At 41.1% G+C, this 23,037-nt stretch overlaps 1 protein-coding gene across 4 annotated transcripts in view; it reads left to right on the top strand.

The window, feature by feature from the left end:
• Window positions 1-23,037, top strand: part of mapk8b (mitogen-activated protein kinase 8b) — a 72,816-nt gene that overhangs the window by 41,863 nt on the left and 7,916 nt on the right. For 3 of the 4 annotated variants that reach the window (XM_055661830.1, XM_055661834.1, XM_055661833.1), the window contains exons 4-11: window positions 1,163-1,221; window positions 1,718-1,856; window positions 6,196-6,361; window positions 9,015-9,086; window positions 12,479-12,661; window positions 16,719-16,843; window positions 21,013-21,076; window positions 21,884-21,961. In XM_055661830.1, the coding sequence (XP_055517805.1) occupies window positions 1,163-1,221; window positions 1,718-1,856; window positions 6,196-6,361; window positions 9,015-9,086; window positions 12,479-12,661; window positions 16,719-16,843; window positions 21,013-21,076; window positions 21,884-21,961 (886 nt within the window). Of the gene's footprint in view, window positions 1-1,162; window positions 1,222-1,717; window positions 1,857-6,195; window positions 6,362-8,048; window positions 8,121-9,014; window positions 9,087-12,478; window positions 12,662-16,718; window positions 16,844-21,012; window positions 21,077-21,883; window positions 21,962-23,037 lie in introns of all 4 variants that reach the window. The other variant, XM_055661832.1, reaches the window with a different exon arrangement.

Here is a 23,037-nt window from a genome sequence, read left to right as displayed (position 1 = left end):
TGGGAAGGAAAGGTTTAGAAGGATAAAGCCGAACACAGGCAGGTGGGACTAGTGTAGATGGGGCATCTTGGTCACCTTGGCAACTGGAGCCGAAAGGGCCTGTTTACATGCTATATGACTTTTTGACTGTTTCAAAGCCTGTATCTTTATTTTTTATTTTTAGGGGGTTTGTTTTGCTTTTAAGATGTTAGTCTCCATACCAGCTTTGACCATGATAACTGAATGGTCGGCGGCGGTGGGGAAGTCAATGTCAGATTTGGTTCATGCTGGATATTTGTCCCGTTGTGCTTTCCAGCAGTAGTTGTAGGTTATGTGGGGTGGGGGGGGGGGGGGGGGGGGGGGGGGGGGGGGGGGGGGGCACGACACACTCTGCTAATCCTTTTCTCTATTCCCCAATTCTGGATGGTGGAGGCCGAAGAACCTCCTAGCGGAGTAAAGTACGATGCAGAATCTATCTGTGATACCAAATGTTTTGTTATTGTGATAGGTATCTTTTCTCCCACAAGAACCTAGTCACAATTTTGAAAAAATGAATTTGTTTTTAAATTACGAGGCTACTCCAGCACAACGTACCAGAATTATATTTGGTTTTTATCTGCATAGAAAATAAATTGACATCTGCTGTTCTTTCGACAGCATCACAAAATGCGGCTTCAAATCTTTGGAACCCATGGATTCACAGCATTGTAATGTTCATTCCGTGAACATTTTGTGGCAGGACAGGAATTCACACCTTTATGTAGGATCAGTAATTAAAGGATGCGGTTATGAATAAGGGTGTGAATTATTTTTTACTGGAAAAAAATTTTTTGTGATGGCACAAAATAATTGATAAGATGCTGCAAGCATCTTGCTGAGACCTTGGGTTCTCTATTTCATCTGACACTAAACAACTGGTCTTTTTTCAATAAAGCCTTTTCCTCTGTTTCATGATTAGAATTGAAATTTCAAACTAATTAAAATGCTAATTTAACGAGTTAAATTTTTTGGGTGATATTTCCTGCTTGCCAGCTCACTTAATGACTATTAATAATTAAGTTTGAATGTCTTCGGCAATGAAATTTATTAACTTCTTATTACAGTCTATAGACGGGAGTACACTTATAATTTGCATGAATCGAACACTTGTTAAATTAATAATGGGATGTTCAATTTATTCCAGATAATTGGCCTGCTGAATGTATTTACTCCACAAAAATCCCTTGAAGAATTTCAAGATGTGTAAGTCTGTTATCATGATTGTGTATAGAAGGAAAACGTAATTTAATATTGAAGTCAGATATTTTCACACCTTGCCATCATTGTGTCTGCTCATTCTGGTAGATTAGTCCAATGTTAGTGGCACAACGGTAGAGTTGCTGCCGCACAGCGCCAGAGACCCGAGTTCGATTCTGACTACGGGTGCTGTCTATACGGAGTTTGTACGTTCTCCCTGTGACCATGTGGGGTTTCTCCTCCCACAAGATGTACAGGTTTGTAGGTTAATTGGCTTTGGTAATATTGTAAATCGTCCCTAGTATGTGCCGGGTAGTGTTAGTGTATAGGGGATCACTGGTCAGTGCGGACTCGGTGGGCCGAAGGGCCTGTTTCCGTACTGTATCTCTAAAGTCTACTGCAGTGCTAGTCAATAAATGAATACAAATTTTCGATGCATTCTTTGTCCATTGATGATCTATGAATGTTTTTCTTTCTCTGTGATTGTCCTCTTTGCTGGCAGTTACATAGTGATGGAGCTTATGGATGCCAATCTCTGCCAGGTGATCCAGATGGAGCTGGACCATGAGCGAATGTCTTACCTACTCTATCAGATGCTGTGTGGCATCAAGCACCTCCATTCAGCTGGCATTATACACCGGGTCAGTAGCGTTTATTGATGAATCTTCTGTAATTTATAGTGTGGCAATTCCAAATCTAGCATTGAGAATTGCAAGATGCTGGAATCTTAAGCAAAATACAAAGTGCTGGAAGATCTCAGCAGGTCAGGCAGCATCTGTGAAGGGGATGGACAGGTGATGTTTCAGGTCAGAACATGTCTTCAGATATTTAGTGTTACCTTTTGTCAGTGCCCTTTATGCGGCAAATCTTACATTCTAATACTGTATGCAAACTAAGAATCTGACTGTACCAAGCACAGGTGACAGTAGAGTATCACACAATCAATCGATCATTGCTCATGTAATCTTGCCAGTGGTAACATGTTGACTGGTACTTTGTAGTAACGCCCAGTATGCCAGGCTGTAGTTTTGTTCCTGGTTTTTATTTTCTGACTGCAAGGTCTGGAAGGGTGAGATCCCTTCCTACAGAAGGATCGCGTGGCATTTAGAAATCCTCCTCTGCTCTAGTTAATTCCTAGTTTTCAGTAATATTAGAGAAAACTCTAAGTGAAATCTTTTGCTGCTACTCATACTCTGAGGAAAGAAAATTAACACTAAAATGTATAGCTGAAGAGAGGGGAAGAAAGTATTTGACTAAGGTGGCCATTTTCTAATGTGCTCTCACCTCTTCAGGATTAACCTATAAGTTCTGCTTTGCTGTGTGTTTGCTTGTGAAAATGTTTCAAGTAGTTGATGGTTAACCTTCAGACATATTCTATATTGAATCAATGTGCTAACTATAATCGTCCTGAGTGCAAGGTCATAATCTGTCCCTGTTTCAGGAATGTTGAAATGCAAGACAAAATGCCGGAGTAACTCGGTGGATCTGGCAGCATCTCTGGAGAAAAGGAATAGGTGACATTTCGGAACCCTTCAGGTTGTTTTCTTTTGGCTTAAAGGAGCAATTACTTCACAGATTTTCTCATAAATAGATTTCTCGTCAATCTTTTTTGAAATGAAGAAGTGTTCCAACCCGAAACATCACCTATTCCTTTCTTCCAGAGATGCTGCCTGACCCTCTGAGTTACTCTTGCATTTTGTGTCTTATCTGCTGTTCCTTCCTACACATGTTGAGGTGCAAAACTGCAGTGAGTTTATATTTATTCCCTCCGTGCAAGAGTTGTGGTTTGATGTTTTAGTTGATTGTAATGGGCAGAATGGTTTACAGGGGATGTTGACAAGAAATCATTTGTATTGACGTAGTCATTCTAAACGCGGATTTTAAACATAACCCTGTATAGATTTTATGTTTCTGGAATAAGGCCCAAAAACTAGAATTTATTATTTTCAAATGTCATGGAGTCAATGCAGCTCTGATTTAACATTTAAATTCACAGAGAGATTGATTTCATTGTAACAACACTATGTTTTTTTTAAATCTGGAATTTTCTTTGTTTCTAAATAAAATGGCTCAAATTGGCTCTCAGTCTGTGGTACGGGTGGAGGGGAGGGGGAGGATGTTGTACTATTGTTGTCTTAAAGGAACAAATGGTTCATAGATTTTCTCATAGAAAGATTTCTCGTCAACTTTTTTGAAGTGAGAATGTACAGTCAGTATTTGGGAGGTCATAAGTTCTAGGAACAGAATAAGGCCATTTGACCCATCATGTCCATAATCAGTCCACCAACATTCATTCACATTCTCAGCGTGCAAGGATTATTTGGTTGAGGTTCACAGATATCCACTGGTTGAATTTGTTGGGCTCTTCAAAAAGAATTGAAGCAAAACAAACTGTTGGAGGAACTTGAGAGACGGCACAGTGGCACAGCTGGTAGACCAGTTACTTCACAGCACCAGAAACCCGGGTTCGATCCTGATCTCGGGTGCTGTGGGTGTGTGTGCGGAGTTTGTACATTCCACTGTTGCCATGTAGGCTTCCTCTGGGTGCTCTGGTTTCCTCCTACATCCCAAAGACGTGCAGGTTTGTAGGTGAATTGTCCTCTATTTGTTATTTTTCATTTTCCCATTAACCCATTATCTGTTATTTTGCACTTTATCAGTTTATTTACTCATGTGTTTTGTAGTCAATGCCTATTATGTTCTGTGTGCTGAAGCAAAGCAAGAATTTCATTGTCCTATCAGGGACACATGACAATAAGTTGAACTTGAACTTGAACTATTTCTCCTTGTGTGTCGGGAATGGATATGAAAGTGGGATAACATAGAACTAATGTGAATAGATGATCGATGACTGGCATGGAGTTTGTGCGCCAAGGGCCTATTTCCATGCTGCATCACTTATTCCATTAAATGTCAAACATTTTCATCAGGATGGACTTCAACGAAAAGGTTGATCAACCTGTGACTTTTACTCTTGCCCTATTTTCTTGCAAATTCTGTTCCTTCTAAAGGGCAATTCCACGGTTGAAGAATAGTTCCAAAGACCGTCATTATCTTCAGATACCCTGATAATGCAGGCATTATTCACCAGTGAGGTCTGTAGCTGATAGCACATTGCAGATATTAGTGCTAACATCACAGACTGAACTTGCATTCCTTTGTACTCTCTGTGACCTAAGGTAGTCACAAAGTGGAGCAGATGTTTGACTCAATTGGTCTCTGTTTGTATTTATATTCTGCTCAACCTTCAAATAATTACTTCTCATCATGCTGCCTTGTTCTTCTGTTCAGCTGCCTAAAGGTAACTTGCCCATTTCATTATTGCAGAGTGAAAGATTAAATAAAACGTACTGCATTTGTCGGTTTTTGCAACTATTTTAGCTCTTCCAAACCTGAATGAGATGGATTGATTGAAGGATAGCGCATGGAAGCAGGCCCTTTGTCCCACCAAGTGCACATCGATCATCCCTTAACACTAGTTCTATTTTATCCCACTTTCACATCCTCTCCTACGCAATTGGGATAATTTACAGAGAACAATTAATCGACAAGCCCGCACGTCTTTGCTGTTAGGGAGGAAATCAAAGCACCTGCAGGAAGCCCACTTGGGCCTGCAAACTCCACACAGATAGCGCCCGAGGTCAGGATCTGGGTTCTACCAGCTGTGTTACTGTGCTGTCCATTTTTCTATTTCTTGTGTACGACACAATATAATGTAGCTTGGTACTCAAAGCCTTCCCACTGATATAATAAATCAATTATCTGTGCTTTCTGAATTAAATTCTGCTGTTTGAACAACTTTGATAAAATGTTATCTGATTGGGCTGAGTGTTAAAGGCAATTGATTGTTCAGGAATTGTATTTCTGTGAATAAATTATTGCAAAGCAGCAGGAATACATGAAGAACACAGTCTGGGTAAGTGTTATATGAAAGAAAAGTTAATTGATGAGGAGGAACTCTATAAATGGGTGCAACTATTAAGAACCACCCTTAAAATCGAATAGATTAGTGATTCATCTATGCATCTTCCTCGTTTAGCTTGTGTTTTTGATTGTCAGTGACATACTGCATGATCAGTGAAGCAAATGGGAACTTTCTGGCTTGACATTTCTCATGTTGCATCACGACCCATAGTCCAAATTATGAAATGTGATAGGATGGTGGCTTGATATCTTCAAATGTGTATTTACACCCACTTTCTGTGCTCCTGTGGGGCTGATATGCAGTTACCTTTGTAAGTATGGTTTACCGGCATCACAATAGCACAGCGGTATAGTTGCTACCTTGCAGCACCAGAGACCTGGGTTCTATCCTGACTACGGGGGCTGTCTGTACAGATGTTGCACCTTCTCCCGACTGGATGGATTTTCACCTGGTGTTCTAGCTTACTCCCACATCTCAAGGACATGCAGGTTAATTGGCTTCTGTAAATTATCCCTACTATGCAAGATGGGACTTGGTGGGCCGAATGGCCTGTTTCTGTGCTGTATCGCTAAACTAAACTAAACTGCAAGGAATACTTGCTCTGGCCTAAGAGGTGTATCTTTATAGGTTTTTAAGCCACATATCCCAATCATATTACTCATCTACATTGTGATTATCTTCTATTCCTGGTTCTGTTGAACTATCCATGTTCTCTAGAGATGCTGCTTGACCTGCTGAGTTACTCCAGCAGTTTGTGAATCTATCCATGTTCTCTAGAGATACTGCCTGACCTGCTGAGTTACTGCAGCAGTTTGTGAATCTATCCATGTTCTCTAGAGATGCTGCCTGACCTGCTGAGTTACTCCAGCAGTTTGTGAATCTATCCATGTTCTCTAGAGATGCTGCCTGACCTGCTGGGTTACTCCGGCACTTCGTGTCCTGCACTGTTTTTATTTTTTCCATCTTGTGCTGACTGTACTTCACAATGAGAAATGGGATACTATTTCTGACTTTGCAACCAAAAAAATATATATAATGTTGTTTCTGCCTTTTAGGACCTGAAGCCAAGTAACATAGTAGTGAAAGCAGACTGCACACTGAAGATCTTAGATTTTGGACTGGCAAGAACAGCAGGAACTAGTTTCCTGATGACGCCTTATGTAGTTACACGATACTACCGTGCTCCAGAGGTCATACTAGGAATGGGATATAAAGAAAATGGTTAGTGTTGTCTCACGTATGTGCACATGTGGAAAGGTTACTTATTGCTTTGGATCATCGTATTAGAAATGTTTTGGTCTTATTGAGTCAATCTGGATATTTCACAGTTAAATATCTGTACATATTTTACCCATTTTTACTCATTTGGATTGACGATCGAATTACAGTTAACAATGGATATATCTATCTGGTTAAAGATTAATTGTTGAACTCTGCAATGTAGAATAAGTGAATTATACTGCATTGTATACAACGTTGCAAGATCGTACTTACTAATGTACTTCTGCAAGAGTTGTACTTTCTACTATTTTTTTATGCTGTCTTTTTTGATTAACATTAAAGATATATAACTCTTGCAGTAAATTTGTTAGTACAGGTCCACCACCGATTTTCCAAACACCTTTGGATCCCGAGCCTTGCCACATTTTCCGTTTTGCCGGGCGTATACAGGTCACGATCTTGATGGGCTGAAATACTGGCCCGCAAAGTCGGCTGTGGAACTAGTCTCTGGGATCTGCCGGACTGGAGTTCCAGAGTCCCAGCCGCAGGCAGCAAGTTCGACCAGCTGATCAACAGGGAAGTCCCGTTGAGGTTGAGATCTGCCGCCTTTCCCGGCCAATGTGTCACATTTTCGAGGGGGACGTCTGGGTGGGATTTCAAGAAGGTTCTGATGATTTTGTCCCAATTAAAGAAGGCACCAACCATCAGTTGTCGGAAATTCAGTGGTGGACCTGTAATTAGGGAATATAGCAATTTTGGATTTGTTTAAAGGTAATGTGTCAGCATTTATAAAACTAGTCTAATTTAATGCAGCATCGATCAGAGTAAACTGGAAAATGCTTAAAAATCAGAGCTTGCAAAGTCTCTTTTTTTTAACCAACAAAAACCTAAAATTCTGTTGTTTTACATGGATCCCATGGTAGTAACTCCTGTTAGTAACTCTGGAAATCTAGTGACAAGACTAGAGTTAAAAAATACTCGGGCTTTAATTCTGGATTCGGATTGATTTTAGATCGAAAAATTGAGCAATTTGGGTTGAAATATTGGAAGTATTTACTCCGAAAGATGAGCGAAGCGGGTAAATAGATTCACACAAGTGGCAAGGAAGTGATAGATGAAAATAGTGGTATTAATCATAATCCGATATATAAATTATGTTGTACTTAATTTATGGAGAATTTGAGAAATATGTAATAATACAAACTCGAGGTTAACTAATACGCCTGGCGGTATCTGTTGTTGATGAGATATTTTTCGGTGCTGCAACCTATTTTATGAGTGTTATTTTCACTAAATACTTGAGATTCTTAATTCATTATGAAGTTGAATGGTAAAGGAAAGCTTTTTATGCGGATTGAGTGATGCAGTGTATACAACTATTTTTTATTTATGATAATGTTGAATTTGATGTCCTGAGCATTGATGTGCTTTCTTTTGAATTAATCCATCTCTATGTGCTACTGTATTGTAAATGTGCTCCCATCACAACGCCGTTACTGCATTTGTTGAGGTGGGCGGGGAAGGGTTGAGAGCTTCATTAATGTGGTATGATTTTCCAGCAACGTACTGTTTCTTTGTGTCTTACAAACAATACATGTGTAAGACGTGCTTCTATTATAAGTAGTGATTTTGGTCGAATCGGCTTCAACAAAATAACTTATCCTTTTTTTACGACGGAAACTTGTAGTGGATTTATGGTCTGTTGGGTGCATTATGGGAGAAATGGTTCGTCACAAAATCCTCTTTCCAGGAAGGGACTGTATCCTTAATGCTGCTTGCAGTGGTTCTGTTAAGGCAACTTCCGTTTTGCCATTTCAAATCAAAGCCCGTAACAATTGATGCAATCTTTTTTTTATCAAAACAAGTTTTTAAAATTGATTGTTTCCCTGTCGTGATTTTAAATTAACCAGGTAGGACTTGTAGCTGTTCCTTGCAAATTTCTCTTAGGGAGGCTGCACCTGGCTGTGGGACATACAGTCTCTGCTGGTTATTTTGTTTTTGAGTTTGTATGTACTGACCATCTATGCTAAATCTGTTGTGACCATATACCTGTGGCCTTGCGATGCTTGTATGTCTGTGTCTGACCCGTGCATTTTCATCAAATCTAATCATGAATGCTGCAGTCGGCTGTTTTGGGGCGAACTTGCATTAACTTCTGATGTTGATTAGTTTTGAGATTTCACTTGAGGGAATCATCACAAATTACTGTTTTATAACAAAGTTATTTAAACAAAAATTCTGAAATATCTCCTTAGAAGTAGAAAATTGGTTGGGAAACAAAAACAGAGCTTTGAATAAAACGTGTCAATCTTGATTTAATCCTGCAATTCACAATTGGTGATAGACACAAAAAGCTGGAGTAACTCAGCATCTCTGGAGAAAAGGAAGAGGTGATGTTTCGGGTCGAGACCATTCTTCAGACTTACTCCAGCTTTTGGTGTCTATCTTCGGTTTAAAGCAGCATCTGCAGTTCCTTCCAACACATTGACAATTGATGTCCAGGAGCCAGACACAAACAGCCTCTTTCTGCAGCATTCCTCAGTATTTCAGTCAGATTGCAACTTGTCCTCGTTTGTCTGTTTGATCTTATTTTAAATTTATTTTGAATCCAGTTTCTGCATGCTAATTTCATGTCATTGCATTTTGTTTTCAGTTGATATCTGGTCAGTTGGGTGCATCATGGGAGAAATGATCAGAGGTGGTGTGTTGTTCCCTGGTACAGATCGTATCCTTCCCTTTGACCTCGAGCATTGTGTGCAAAGGTTCAGATTAGCCATCCAGATTCCCACGTGTTTGCAAGTCATGTACTTGTTTCTTCCTCCCTGTGTTAGGATGTTGCATGAAGAAAGCAGTTCTATAGTGCATTTTAGAACATTATCTGATTTTCCTTGCATGTGTCATTATTTCATCATGTACTTCTGTTGATACAGTGAAGAGATTTAAATCCAGGTTTAGCATTGAAATCACAGTACACACTTGTAAAGAATAGCAGGATATGGCGATACGTTCAAGCTTGCTTGCCTGATTTGAGCAATTTTAATGTAGGCTGATGCAAATGGAGTGAAATTCTCTGGAATATTTTTTACGGCATCAATTGATTGATTACAGAGCAGCCCTAATGGCCATCTTAATGCAAGACATTTGCAAGAGCACGGAACATTTCCACCGAGAAGGAATAAACCATTGGTCACTTTCTGATAGGTTCCCCACCCCCCTCTTTGCAAACTGTAACCTTCCTGAGGTGGAGTGAGTCTTTCGCCAACATTACATATGGCACCTTGTCTGTATTGTCGGCCCAATGTATCACAGAGGCAAGTGCTTCTTCCTTCTACACAGACAACAAATTATGATCTTGGAAATCAAAGGGACCCTCTCCGCTCCTAACCTAACTGTGATACAAACACCTGCAACTACAGTGAGTAAATTACACTCCGATTCAGGATTTGAATTCAGACCCACTAATCTCCTTATGCAGCTTGCAAATTTATTTATCTTGATATTTAATCTACAATGCCCTCCATAATGTTTGGGGCAAATACCCATCGTGTATTTATTTCCCTCTGTACTCCACAATTTGAGATTTGTAATAGAAATAAATCTTGTGTACATTGTCAGATTTTAATAAAGGCCATTTTTATACATTTTGGTTTCACTAGGTAGAAATTACAGCAATGTTTATACATAGTCCCTCCATTTCAGTGCAGCATAATGTTTGGGACACAGCAATGTAATGTAAGTGAAAGTAGTCATGTTTAGTATTTTGTTGCAAATCCTTTGCATGCAATGACTGCTTGAAGTCTGCGATTCATGGACATCACCAGTTGCTGGGTGTGTTCTCTGGTGATGCTCTGCAGGCCTGTATGGCAGCCATCTTTAGCTTATGCTTGTTTTGGGGGCTACATAAAAGGCATGCTCGGTTGGGATCAGATCGGGTGATTGGCTTGGCCTCTCAGGAATTGACCATTTTTTTAGCTTTGGAAAAACTCCTTTGTTGCTTTAGCAATGTTTGGGATTATTGTCTTGCTGTAGAATGAACCGCCGGCCAATGAGTTTTGAGGCATTTGTTTGAACTTGAGCAGATAGGATGTGTCTATACAGTTTTGTGTCGATAGGATGTGTCTATACACAATTCATTATGCTACCACCATCAGCAGTTGTATCATCAATGAAGATACGTGAGCCAGTACCTTCGGCAGCCATATATGCCCAGGCCATAACACCTCCATCATCGCGTTTCACAGATGAGGTGGTATGCTTTGGATCTTGGGTAGTTCCTTCTCTCCTCCCTACTTTGCTCTTGCCATCACTCTGATATAGTTAATGTTCGTCTCATCTGTCCACAAGACCTTTTTCCAGAACTGTGGTTGCTCTATTAAGTAGTTCTTGGCAAACTGTAACCTGGCCATCCTATTTCTGTGGCTAACCAGTGGTTTGCATCTTGCGGTGTAGTGTCTGTATTTCTGTTCATGAAGTCTTCTGCGGACAGTGGTCATTGACCAATCCACACCCAACTCCTGAAAAGTGTTTCTGATCTGTCGGATAGGTGTTTCTTCATTATAGAGAGAATTCTTCTGCCATCAGCTGTGGTCTTCCTAGCCCTGCCAGTCCCTTTGCGATTAGTAAGCTCGCCAGTGCTCTCTTTCTTCTTAATGATGTTCCAAACAGTTGATTTTGGTAAGCCTAAGGTATGGCTGGTTGTATTCTTGTTTCTCAGTTTCATAATGGCTTCTTTGACTATCATTGGCACAACTTTGGTCCTCATGTTGATACACAGCAATAAATGTTTCCAAAGGTGATGGAAATACTGCAGGAAAGACTAGGTGCTGAGAGCTCTCTTATACCTGCATTAAGGAGGCAATGAAACACACCTGAGCAGTTACAAACATCTGTGATGCCATGTGTCCCAAACATTATAGTGCCCTGAAATGGGAGAACTATGTATAAACACAGCTGTAATTTCCACATGGTGAAACCAAAAATGTCTAAAAATACCCTTTAATAAAATCTGACAATTTAACCACATGTGAGTTTATTTCTATTACAAATCTGAAATTGAGGGGCACAGAGGGAAATAAATAAATGATGGGTTTTTGTCCCAAACATTACAGAGGGCACTATACTTGATTTCAGCAGTTGAATGCAATTGAATGTTTAGTTTTAAACGTTCCCTTCAAATAGAAATTAATAAGTCAGAAAACCAACTTTACCGATAATAATATTAAGTGTCTTCAGCTACACCAAGGCACTGAAACATTTATGGTTACGAACATTTTACAATCTAAAGTGGCATGCTCTGACTTTAAACTGCCTCCTCTGCTATGAAGGTATTGCGGCATTAGATATTTATTCCAACATTATTTGTCGTGCCTTTCAGTCATCCCTCACTACTCACTCACTCGGTTTAACTGTACTTGTGTAATTTAGTTAGAATCTAAGCCAAACCCATGTTTAAAACTAGAGCATGTAATTTGACAAATATTTGTGGTGAGTTTTGAGACGTATATAAGGGAGGCACAGTGGTAGAGTTACTGACTTAGAGCACCAGAGACCTGGGTTTGATCCTGACTACGGGTGCTGTCTGTACGTATGTTGTACATTCTCCACGTGACTTGCGTGGGTTTTCCTCTGGGTGCTCCGGTTTCCTCCCACACTCCAATGGCGAACTGGTTAATTGGCTTGGTAAAATTGTAAATTGTCCCTAGCAGGATAGTGTTAATGTGCGGGGATCATTGGTGGGCGTGAACTCGGTGGGCCGAAGGACCTGTTTCCCCGCTGTATAACTAAACTATTTGATTTACTACCCTGACCATAACTTTCTACGGTGCAGAAAATAAACTGATTGAATCAGTGGAAATTTCCAAGTTGGTTATAAAATTATATTCCAGCATTTAAAGAGATTTTTTGCCTTTTATTTTGATTTGCACAAACTTTGGCAACTTTATAACCAAAGATGATTCATTTTGCAGGAGATGTTTAAATATATAGCTCCACATTCACATTTCACTGTTCTGAATGAAAAACTATGACCCAAAGTGACAATGCTAAAGTTGATGAAACAGCTTTGCTGTTCTTTTGTGTGCCATCTATGCAATATTTTTCTCAGCTACCTAACTCTAGACATTGATCAGTGGAACAAAGTGATTGAGCAATTAGGAACACCGGCCTCCGAGTTCATGAAGAAGTTGCAGCCAACAGTTAGGACGTACGTTGAGAACAGGCCCAAGTATACAGGCTACAGCTTTGAGAAACTCTTCCCTGATGTTCTCTTTCCTGCAGACTCTGAGCACAACAAGCTGAAAGGTAATGGAAAGATACAATTTATACAATAGTGTCTCAAGTGTTATTTTAATGCTTTTGTATGATTTATGAGAATAACGTGTGTTGGTTTGGGGACTGTAGTAGAAGTACAACAGGTTGACACAGTGGCGCAGCGGTAGAGTTGCTGCCTCACAGCGCCAGAGACTCAGGTTCCATCCACAGGTGCTGTCCGTGTGGAATTTGTACATTGTCCCTGCCTCGTGTGGGTTTTCTCCAGGAGCTCCGGATTCCTCTCTTCTCCCAAAGCTTTGTAGGTTCATTTGCCTCTGTAAATTCCCCCCCATGTGTAAGATGCGAATGTGCGATAACACGGGGATTTAGCCTACAGGTGATTGAGGTTTCCTCCCACATCCCAAAGATGTGCTGGTTAATTGGCTTGTGTAAATTATCCCTAGTGTGCAGAACTATCGTACAGGTGATTGGTGGTCAGCCCGGACTCTGTGGGCCGAAGAGCCTGTATCTCTCTAATGCTAAAACTAAAAGAAAACTAAGTAATGGCACTCAAAATTCACAATCTGCATTTGAACTGAAAATGTTCAGAATTTTATTGATGTAATTCTTCATATAGCTTCACCACATCATGTTTAATAGTCAACTGATCCGAATGTTTACTGCTTCAGTTATAGTCTCTGAACCTCCAGGAGTTCAGCTGAATCAGTCTTTCTACTTTAATGGCGAAATTACTAAATATGATGGTCAGTTCAGTTCAGTTCGTGATCTGAAAGAGTCAAAGGTTGAGCCTTCAATTACTGATCTACCAGGGTGCCTGCGATCAAATATTGAAGATACTGAACTAAAGGGTTGTTGTGGTTTTTATCACCTGTTTTTTTTATAGATGAGGGTTCCAAAATCACTTAAGCCTTTATGCATTTGAGTCCAGTCATTTGAAGATATTTTCTCTGACAGATATTCTGAGTTTGGTTTAAACCCATCCAGGTATAAAAGAAAAGGTCAAGGCTAACAGAAAAGCAGATCAACAAAAGTCATGGATAGTCATACAGAGGGAAACGGGCCCTTCGGCCCACAGAGTCCGTGGTGACAGCCAGTATCACTCTACCCAATCTCATGTTATTCGCCCTACATTCCCATCAACTCCTAGATTCCAGCACCCTCTAGGGGCAGTTTGCAGTGGCTAATTGACCCGCTGACCTACACATCATTGGGTACGTGGGAGGAAACCAGTGCTCCTGGACGAAACCCACGTGGTCACAGGATGAACGTGCAGACTCCGCACAAACAAGACCAGAGGTCGGGATCGAACCAGGATCTCTGGTGCAATGAGGTGGCTCTGCCAGCTGCATCACCACTGCCCAACAGATGATCCTACCTGCCAGTTTACAATATTTTGTATATGACCTCTCTCTCTAGGTGGTCAATTCTGTTGTAGTTCCCCTGCAAGCAACCCTTTCATGCTGAATATTTTTTAATAATTTATAATTAAGATTTTAGACAGACTGGCCACCGTAACCACTCGATATGTCCCTGCCCTCCTCACCCTCACATCAGTCTGAAGAAGGGTCTCGACCCGAAAGGTCGCCTATTTCCTTCGCTCCATAGATGCTGTCTCACCCGCTGAGTTTCTCCAGCATTTTTATCTACCTTCGATTTTCCAGCATCTGCAGTTCCTTCTTTAACAAGATATGTCCATGACTACTTGCAAGTTGCCCCTTTGCTCTTACTGAGCACTCGATTTATGATCCAGAAGCCCCCATGAAAATTGAATTGACACAGCCATCACTTTATATCATCTTCTCTCCTGTTTGTCCACCCATTAATACAATGATGCTTGATAGAGAAAATTTTAATTTTATCACTGTTTACTTTGTTGTTAACTTCTCCCAGCTAATAATGATCTATTTGACACTTTCCTCGATCTCCACCCCCTTTGATGTCTCGTTCTCACACCTTACACTTCCTTATCTCTGTATCTACCCCTCCTTTGAATCTCAGTCTGAAGAAGGGTCTCCACTCGAAATGTTACCCAATCCTTCTCTCCAGAGATGCTACCTGTCCCGCTGAGTTATTCCAGCATTTTGTGTCTGCTATTTGAGTTTATCAGCAGTCTTAAAATTTGTTCTGCAATATTTATCCCAATGTCATGTGTGAGGGCCTGCTGAGGCCAGAACCAGGAGCTAGACATATAGATAACGATTTTGTTGCATAGGCGTCTGCAAGAACAGCTGTGTTTGCATAAATAAATGCTTCTGGATTTCCTTTCCAGTTTGCATCCTGTTTGAAAAATTCAGCACCGACACTAAATTCCGCTCAACTCCTTCAGTTAGGGATTAGTCAATTATTAGTTCACCGGAAGCATGAGATGCTGGAATCTGTAGCAAAATAAAGAGTGCAGATGGAGGAACTTGGCAGGTCAGGCAGCATCTGTGGAGGGAGATGGGCAGTGGACATTTTGGGTCGAGTCCCTTCATCTAGACTGGATGAATTTTTGGCTCACCTTGAGTTGTGCACTCTTGCTAAAGATATCTGACTACACATTGTAACACTAGCTAATGTAAGGGTTGTGCAATTACAGCACAAATTAGCAAGCAACTTCCACCTCAAACTGAGAATGAACAATATGTTATGTTTCCAGTTTATATGAAAAATTGTCGAATGAGGCAGCATTCATTTTTTGGTCTTCAATTTTGATCTGAATCAGCTGTTACAGAAATTCGAGGTGATGTCAAATCAATTTAACAGCTTCCATCAAAGCTGGAAACCAAGGTCGTTTTGGCCATATTGCCACTACATTAAATAAAAAACAATCTACCATTCTTTCCACTTCAACAGAACAAAAAAACCACCAATTACAGATATTTGGGGATTTTTTTGGATCTCTGTTGGCTCACAAAAACATTTAATTGAAAGTCACTTTTTATTGTTCATTATAAAATTTATATTATGCTTATAGATACACTATCCATTTTGACAATTAGCAATACTTAACTGGACACCTTATTTTGATCCATGTTCCATACTGCCAAGGATCTTAGCTTGTCCACACAAATTCATATCACCTTAATTGGTATCATCCTTGCCTCATTGGAAGCAGCCATCTCTCAGTTAGAACATCATGCGTTTAAACTGTGACTCAGTCTTTGTTACGTAATCTAGGCAGCGCTTAGACAGACGACACTGTATTTACTTTAGCAAGTAAACATCAAAGAAGCTGGTGCTGCTTTTCAAAGTAGATTTCTCCAGGTCTCATGGATTTGTTTGAAAGGAACAGATATGCCTTGTGTACATTTCCTGCCTTGTTTTGAAGTATTTTCCCTGCTATTAAGCTCAATTGAGAAGCAAGAGTCGAGAGTGTTTCAATATCACGTACCAAAAATTATTTGCAGCACCATAACTGGTGGCGGCATAGCGGTAGAGTCGCTGCCTTACTGCAGCAGGGACCCGGGTTCAATCCTGACCACAGGTGCTGTCTGTACGGAGTTTGTACATTCTCCCCGTGACTGTGTGAGTTTTCTCCGGGATCTCCAGTCTTCTCCAGCACTCCACACGAAAGCTGTTAAATTACAGCAAATTCATTTGTTCTAAATTAAAGGAACTTTACACCATTTTTGTTTAATGCATTATGTGTGGTCAAATATAATTAATGCCGGCAATCACCAATTGCAGCTGGATATATGGTCAAATTTAATTAATCGATCACCAATTGCATGTATTTGTGGATTTTCTTTAGATCTCTGTGCCTTATTGCTGGTTCAGGAAAACATTTAATTGAAAATCACTTTGTATTGTTTAATGTAAAATTCATATTACGCTTATAGACAGTATCCATTTTGACAATTAGCAATACTTAACTGGACAACTTTCTTTGATCCGTGTTCCATACAGCCAAGGATCAAACATGTTCTGTCTTGGCTTGTCAACCCAAATTCATACCACCTTGGTATCAAATTCATATCACCAAAAATAAAATCAATTTAAAGTCACTTTTTAAAATTGTGTTTGTTATAAGGTTTATATTGTGTTTATAGACACTCAATCTGACGATGAGCGCTACATAACTGAAGGACTCTGTTCTTTGTTACAGCAAGTCAAGCCAGAGACTTGTTGTGTAAAATGCTTGTAATAGATGCATCAAAGAGGATTTCTGTGGATGATGCTCTGCAGCACCCGTACATTAATGTCTGGTATGATCCTGCGGAAGTAGAAGCTGTAAGTATTGAGTCTTTGCACTTGAACACACATTGATCAATGTACATACATGACTCGCAGCCTCAAGTATGAAGCAACCATTTTTAAACTCATTTCTGAAAGCTTTGGGGCAGCATAGTGGTGCAGCAGTAAATATGCTGCCTTACAGCACCAGAGACCCGGGTTTGATCCTGACTACAAGTGCTGGCTGTACAGAGTTTGCACGCTTTCCTTGACACTGCGTGGGTTTTCTCCAGGGGCTCCGGTTTCCTCCCACACCAAAGACATGCAGGTTTGTAGGATAATTGGCAATAGTAAATTGTCCCTAGTGTGTAGGATAATGCGGGGTGATCGCTGGTTGGCTCGGTGGGCCAAAGGGCCTGTTTCCGCAATGTATCTCTAAAGTCTAAAGTAAAGTCTTAGCAAAATGAGTATAAAGAAGTCCTGCCTGCAATTCAAAACTGCTTTTTGCGGAAAATATGTTTTTTTCAGATATTAGAGATCAGAAAAAACATAGCTTAAGCCCAAAAACATTTTAAGAAAGGAACAGCCGTAGCCTTGCTGCCGCTCTAACCTGATTTATCTTATCTTTGTCTTTTCCCGTTTTCTGCTTATCCTTGGATTTCCTTTGTGTTCGAAAATCTATTGGCCTAAGTCTTCAATATCTTCCAGAATTAACTATTCACAAGCCGCTGGGCAACATGTACAGAGTTAGCAGGCACATTTTCTGCATCAGCTCTGTACCTTTTATCCATTTTCTATCCCATGTTGCTTTAATTTTCAAGTGTTTGAAGCACTTTGTAGTCATAGTGCATTTTGCTTTCATTAGTGTTTTGATGTTAGGTTTTAAGCAATCCCGTGGACAATATATATAAAAGCACTTAATGACAAATTTGTGTTTGGAATATTCTGAACTCTGAACAAATTGTATCTCTGTGGTTTTTATTGCCATGCAGATTGGCTTTCTGGTCATTCCTTTTTGCAAAGTTGTCTCTTTGCTCATACGGCTGTTGGTTTCCCTACTGTGGTGCAGCGTTGACCATTTTGTGGTGGGAACCTTTGATATAAAGGCACATGGATATGAAGAATCTCTATTTTTCTCTTTTTTAAAAAAAACACAAAGTGCTGGAGTAATTCACTGGGTCAGGCAGCACGTCTGGAGAACATGGATAGGTGACGTTTCCCAAAATGTCACCTATCCATGTTCTCTAGAGATGCTCCTAATGCCCCTGTCCCACCTAGGAAACCTGAACGGAAACCTCTGGAGACTTTGCGCCCCACCCAAGGTTTCCGTGCGGTTCCCGGAGGTTTTTGTCAGTCTCCCTACCTGCTTCCACTACCTGCAACCTCCGGGAACCGCACGGAAACCTTGGGTGGTTTAAACCGGAGATAGACACAAAAAGCTGGAGTAACTCAGTGGGCCAGGCAGCATCTTTGGAAAAAAGGAACAGGTGAAGCTCTGGGTCGAGCCCCTGAAACGTCATCTGTTCCTAATTTAACTATGTGTGACTTCATTAGGAACATGTCTGATGGTAAAAAAAACATGCCTTTGGTGTCAGTGTGACCTGCAGCTGAAAGTGAGTGCCTGTATATCTGGAGTGTGGTGATTTGCCTCATATGATTACCATTGCTTTCCACTCTGAAGATTGATTTTTGCTTCCCCCATCTGTTGCGCAAAAAGGAACACTGCTGCTCATCACATTTCTTAGTCAGTCAGTTAATTTAGAAGGACAAATGTGTTGAGCATTCTAACATGAAGTCAATAAAAAATGATTGGATTGGGAGCAGGGAGAAACAATTTCTGCATAGAGTAGTCCCTTGTTTCTGAAACAGAAATAGAATATGGTTTAGTGCTGCACATAAAATATTGTTTTAAAGATATTTCTGACAGAAACCTGATTACATAAAAGCTCCACTCCACTGTTCTGTGACATATATTACAGACAAGCTAACAGATGTTGCTGTTGATGTATGGACACATTGGGTGGAAGTTAGGCCTAGCCTTGGAGACCATTTGAAGTGGCCTGAGCTCAGCTAACCCATCGCTGCCCGTCTTGAAGTGATTCCAGTTACAAGCTTGCCTTCAACCTGTGTTAAATTACGAAACGTAGAAATCAGGAGCAGGAGTTGGAGCATTCAGCCTGTATAACACACTCTATTATTCAGTGTGTTCTTGACCTATCCATATTTAATACCCGGTTTGTGTTTCTTCCCAGTTACATTGATCAAACCCCTCCTTACCTATATGGAAAAACTTGGCCTCAGCTGCCTGGTCGGTGTAAATCTGTGGGCCAAAGGGCCTGTTTTCATGCTGTACCTCATAAACTAAAGTAAAATAAGCCCCTCTCTAATACGTAATAATTAATCCAGCATCTAATCAGTATTGGAACGTAACCACCAAATCAATGGCTATTCCTGGGGCAGCCACCTTTGGTACTCTGGGATGCAGACTATGAGGTACTGTGGATCTATCAATCCCATTAAAACTCCATGGTAAAATTAAATCCCTTCAGCTTTCCCAGCCAGCTGTCCCTCGGACAGACTAAATGTGCAAGAAGAAACTGCAGATGCTGGTTTAAACCGAAGATAGACACAACATGCTGGAGTAACTCAGCGGGACAGGCAGCATCTCTGGAGAGAAGGAATGGGTGACGTTTCGGTTCTCGACCCAAAACATCACCCATTCCTTCTCTCCAGAGATACTGCCTGTCCCGCTGAGTTACTCCAGCTTTTTGTGTCTATCCCTCAGACAGAGGCAGGCGTGCAGGGTATTAATTTAATTTGTGTTTGGTTTAGAGATACAGCATGGAAACAAGCCATTTGGCCCACTGAGTCCACGTGGACAATCGATCGCCCACCCGTTCATATCATTTCTATATAATCCCACTTTCTCATCCATTCCCTGCACACTCAGGGCAATTTAAAGAGGCCAGACAGCTGACAAACATGCACATCTTTAGGATGTGGGAGGAAACCGGAGCACCCAGAGGATGTAAATTCATGCGCGATACTGGAAGCAGATCAAACGTCCCATCTTTGCTTTCCCATTTCTCTGCCCCTGTCCTCATTCACCCAATTCCTATCCCACTTTAAGCCATAACTAAATTTGACTAGTAATGTCGTCTTTTCCCCCGGAGCTAGCAATGAAAATCAGTGACTCTAAAGAATGATTTCCGTCCATGAAGCAGCTCAAGTAAAGGCTAATTTAAAGAAGGCTCTGTGACCTTCATATATCGATTCCCAAAGCGCTTGTTTCTCAGGCATGTAATGTTGCTAAGGTTAAATGTTTCTTTGCCGTGGGCGGCAGGGCCATGTTATGTTTATGATTAATGTTGGGTTAACCCAGCACCTTCTACTGTGTGTCTAGTTGTAAGAGTTGCAACAAGCCTAATCTGTATGTGCTCTGTTGAATTGGAGCCATTATTTTTACTCTTAATCATTGGAGACATTTCCGAACCATTGCCCTATAACGTGCTATCAGTCAAGGCATAGTTCAAGCACTAAAGGGCCTGTCCCACTTTGGGCATCATTTGCGCGACATTTACGCAAAATCCTAAAAATTGGTTGGCGCGTCCTGAGGCGTGGAGGCGTATGCAGTGACGCGCTGTAACCTGTGGCACCCCTGGATTTTGTGAGGCTCAAAATCCTCGCACGCCGCCTGCGTGACGCACTGATGGTGTACACTGACATACTGATGGCATACGCTGATGTACTGACGGCATACGTGTAGCGCGTGGTGACACATGGTTACACACGGTGACGCACGAACGTTGCCTATTCATCACCGTGCGTCAACGTCCATAACCATGCACCGCCTGTACGCCGTCGGTGCGCCATTTGCGCGCCATTTGAGCGCCGCACCACGTGACCACCTGGGTATAAAGCGCGCGTAGTTTTGAAAATTTTTCACCATAGTCTCTTTGATTTTTACTGGGAAAAATCTTGCCACGGAGATCGGACTAAGTATGAACGACATCGCAAATGGCTCTCAAAGGGGGCAGGGCCCTCAGTGGCACTTGGCGCGCGATTTTCACTACTGGCCTGTCACATAAATTACGCACAAATGGCGCCCAAGTGGGACAGGCCCTTTAGTGATCAAACCGTTACAATCTATTCTTTGAGTTGTTTATTGTTGAAAGTTCCCTATTGATCATGGATTTGCCTCATGCGATCTTGATTTATTTTTCCAGCCTCCACCCAAGATCTATGACAAGCAACTGGATGAGAGGGATCACACCATAGATGAATGGAAAGGTAACGAGATGTACTCTAAAACTAGGGCTTGAGGTGTAATGCTTGGGATGTGCATGACCCATGCCCAGAATATTACAGGTACTCTGCATTATGTGTACAGAAGAACCAATGTGTAGGAAAGAACTGCAGATGCTGGTTTATACCAAAGGTATGCACAAAATTGTGTGGACCTCGAGAGTTGTTAATGGTGACGTATTGTGGTGAATTAATGAGCCTCATGGTGACCAGTGAATTTCTAGACCAATGTTTCCAGCGGTGACGACTGACAAATGTCTAATCTTCAGCTTTCCACGAAGATACCCAGCAAGCTTGCTTTTTCCTATACATTTTTGTAATGACTACAAATGCTAATTTACCTGCAGAACGGCAAAGCACAAAGAGCTGGAGGAACTCAGCAGATTAGGCTGCACCTGCGGAGGGAATGGGAAGGTGATGTTTCAGGTCGGGACCCTTCAGTCTGGTGGAGTAGGTTCTTCCCCACCCAGTCTCCTCACCTCTTCCTACCAGCTCTCTCCCCTCTACTCCATCAGTCAAGAAGGGCCCCAACCCGACATGGCACATGTCTATTCCCTGCACAGATGCCGCCCGACCTGCTGAGTTCCTCCAGCACTTTATACTTTGCTCAACATTCTAGCATCCGCAGTTCCATGTTACATGCAGAATTACCTAGTTGAGGGTGGTTACTGTGAAGATGAACAGTAAACACTAGTTAATTGCCAGACAATAGAGATATAACGATTATTGCATTGTGGTGACTGTGTCTTCCGAACATCATTTAATTAATAACGATTGTAAATGTGTCTGCAGAGTTGATATATAAGGAAGTTCTGGAGTGGGAAGAAAGAATGAAGAATGGTGTTGTTAGAGGACAGCCACCTTCTTTAGGTTAGTTATTGCAAACATATTTTAGTGCAATACTGTACACATTTGTGTTTGTGGATCTGCCGGGCTAATAGTGATGAATCATTGTGAATGTTTTCCACTCCCATATGAATATAGCTTAGTTTACTTGAAATGATTGGGGATGGATCTTGATATTAAAATTGACTACTTGTGCTTTAATGGAGCTGCTTTCAAATAAAGCTACATCGTTTCAACTGAAATTAATGCCCGGCACTGAGAGTCTTAATTTTAATTTTGAGCAACACGGTGGAAGGGAACCAGAGTGAATGTGATTCATAGTCACCATGGATGCTGCATTACCCGCTGAGTTACTCAGCATTTTATATTTTGCTCAGAATTCCAGCATCAGTGCCTGCAGGTACACGTATTTCCTGTTCAATAAACTACATGGTGCAGTACTACCATCTGCTGGAGGCAGACATTCTTGCAGCATTAACTTTGGAATGTTTTTTTGGCTATTCTCACAAAAGTCACAGACACAAAATGTTTTTTTCTCTTTCCAGTGATGCTGACTGACCTGAGTCTTTACAGCATTTTTTTTCCATTTTCTATTATATTTTCACATGGATTGTTTCATTCCTGAATGATTAGTTAAAGATGCTTTTGATAAGGTATCAATTTCCAGTGTTAATGTCCAGGCCAAGTAATTCAGCCTGGAATTAATTTACTTGAAAATCCAATGAACTTCCGTATGTATTTACTGAGCCAGCAACAGTGAGAATGGATGACCCTGGGACGAAAGCATCATTCAGATACTAGATGGCTACAGTTTGTATCGTCTGTCTCAAAGCATCGAATGTTGTTTGCCATTAGCCATCGCGGTGGCGCAGCGGTAGAGTTGCTGCCCTACAGCGAATGCAGTGCCGGAGACCCGGGTTCGATCCTGCCTACGGGTGCTGTCTGTACGGAGTTTGCACGTTCTCCCCGTGATCTGCGTGGGCTTTCTCCGAGATCTTCGGTTTCCTCCCACACTCCAAAGACGTACAGGTTTGTAGGTTAATTGGTTTGGTAAATGTAAAAATTGTCCCTAGTGGGTGTAGGATTGTGTTAATGTGCGG

Source organism: Leucoraja erinacea, chromosome 34 (genome assembly GCF_028641065.1).
Source record: "Leucoraja erinacea ecotype New England chromosome 34, Leri_hhj_1, whole genome shotgun sequence".
Classification (NCBI taxonomy): domain Eukaryota; kingdom Metazoa; phylum Chordata; class Chondrichthyes; order Rajiformes; family Rajidae; genus Leucoraja; species Leucoraja erinaceus.
This window is presented reverse-complemented; position numbering and strand designations above follow the sequence as displayed.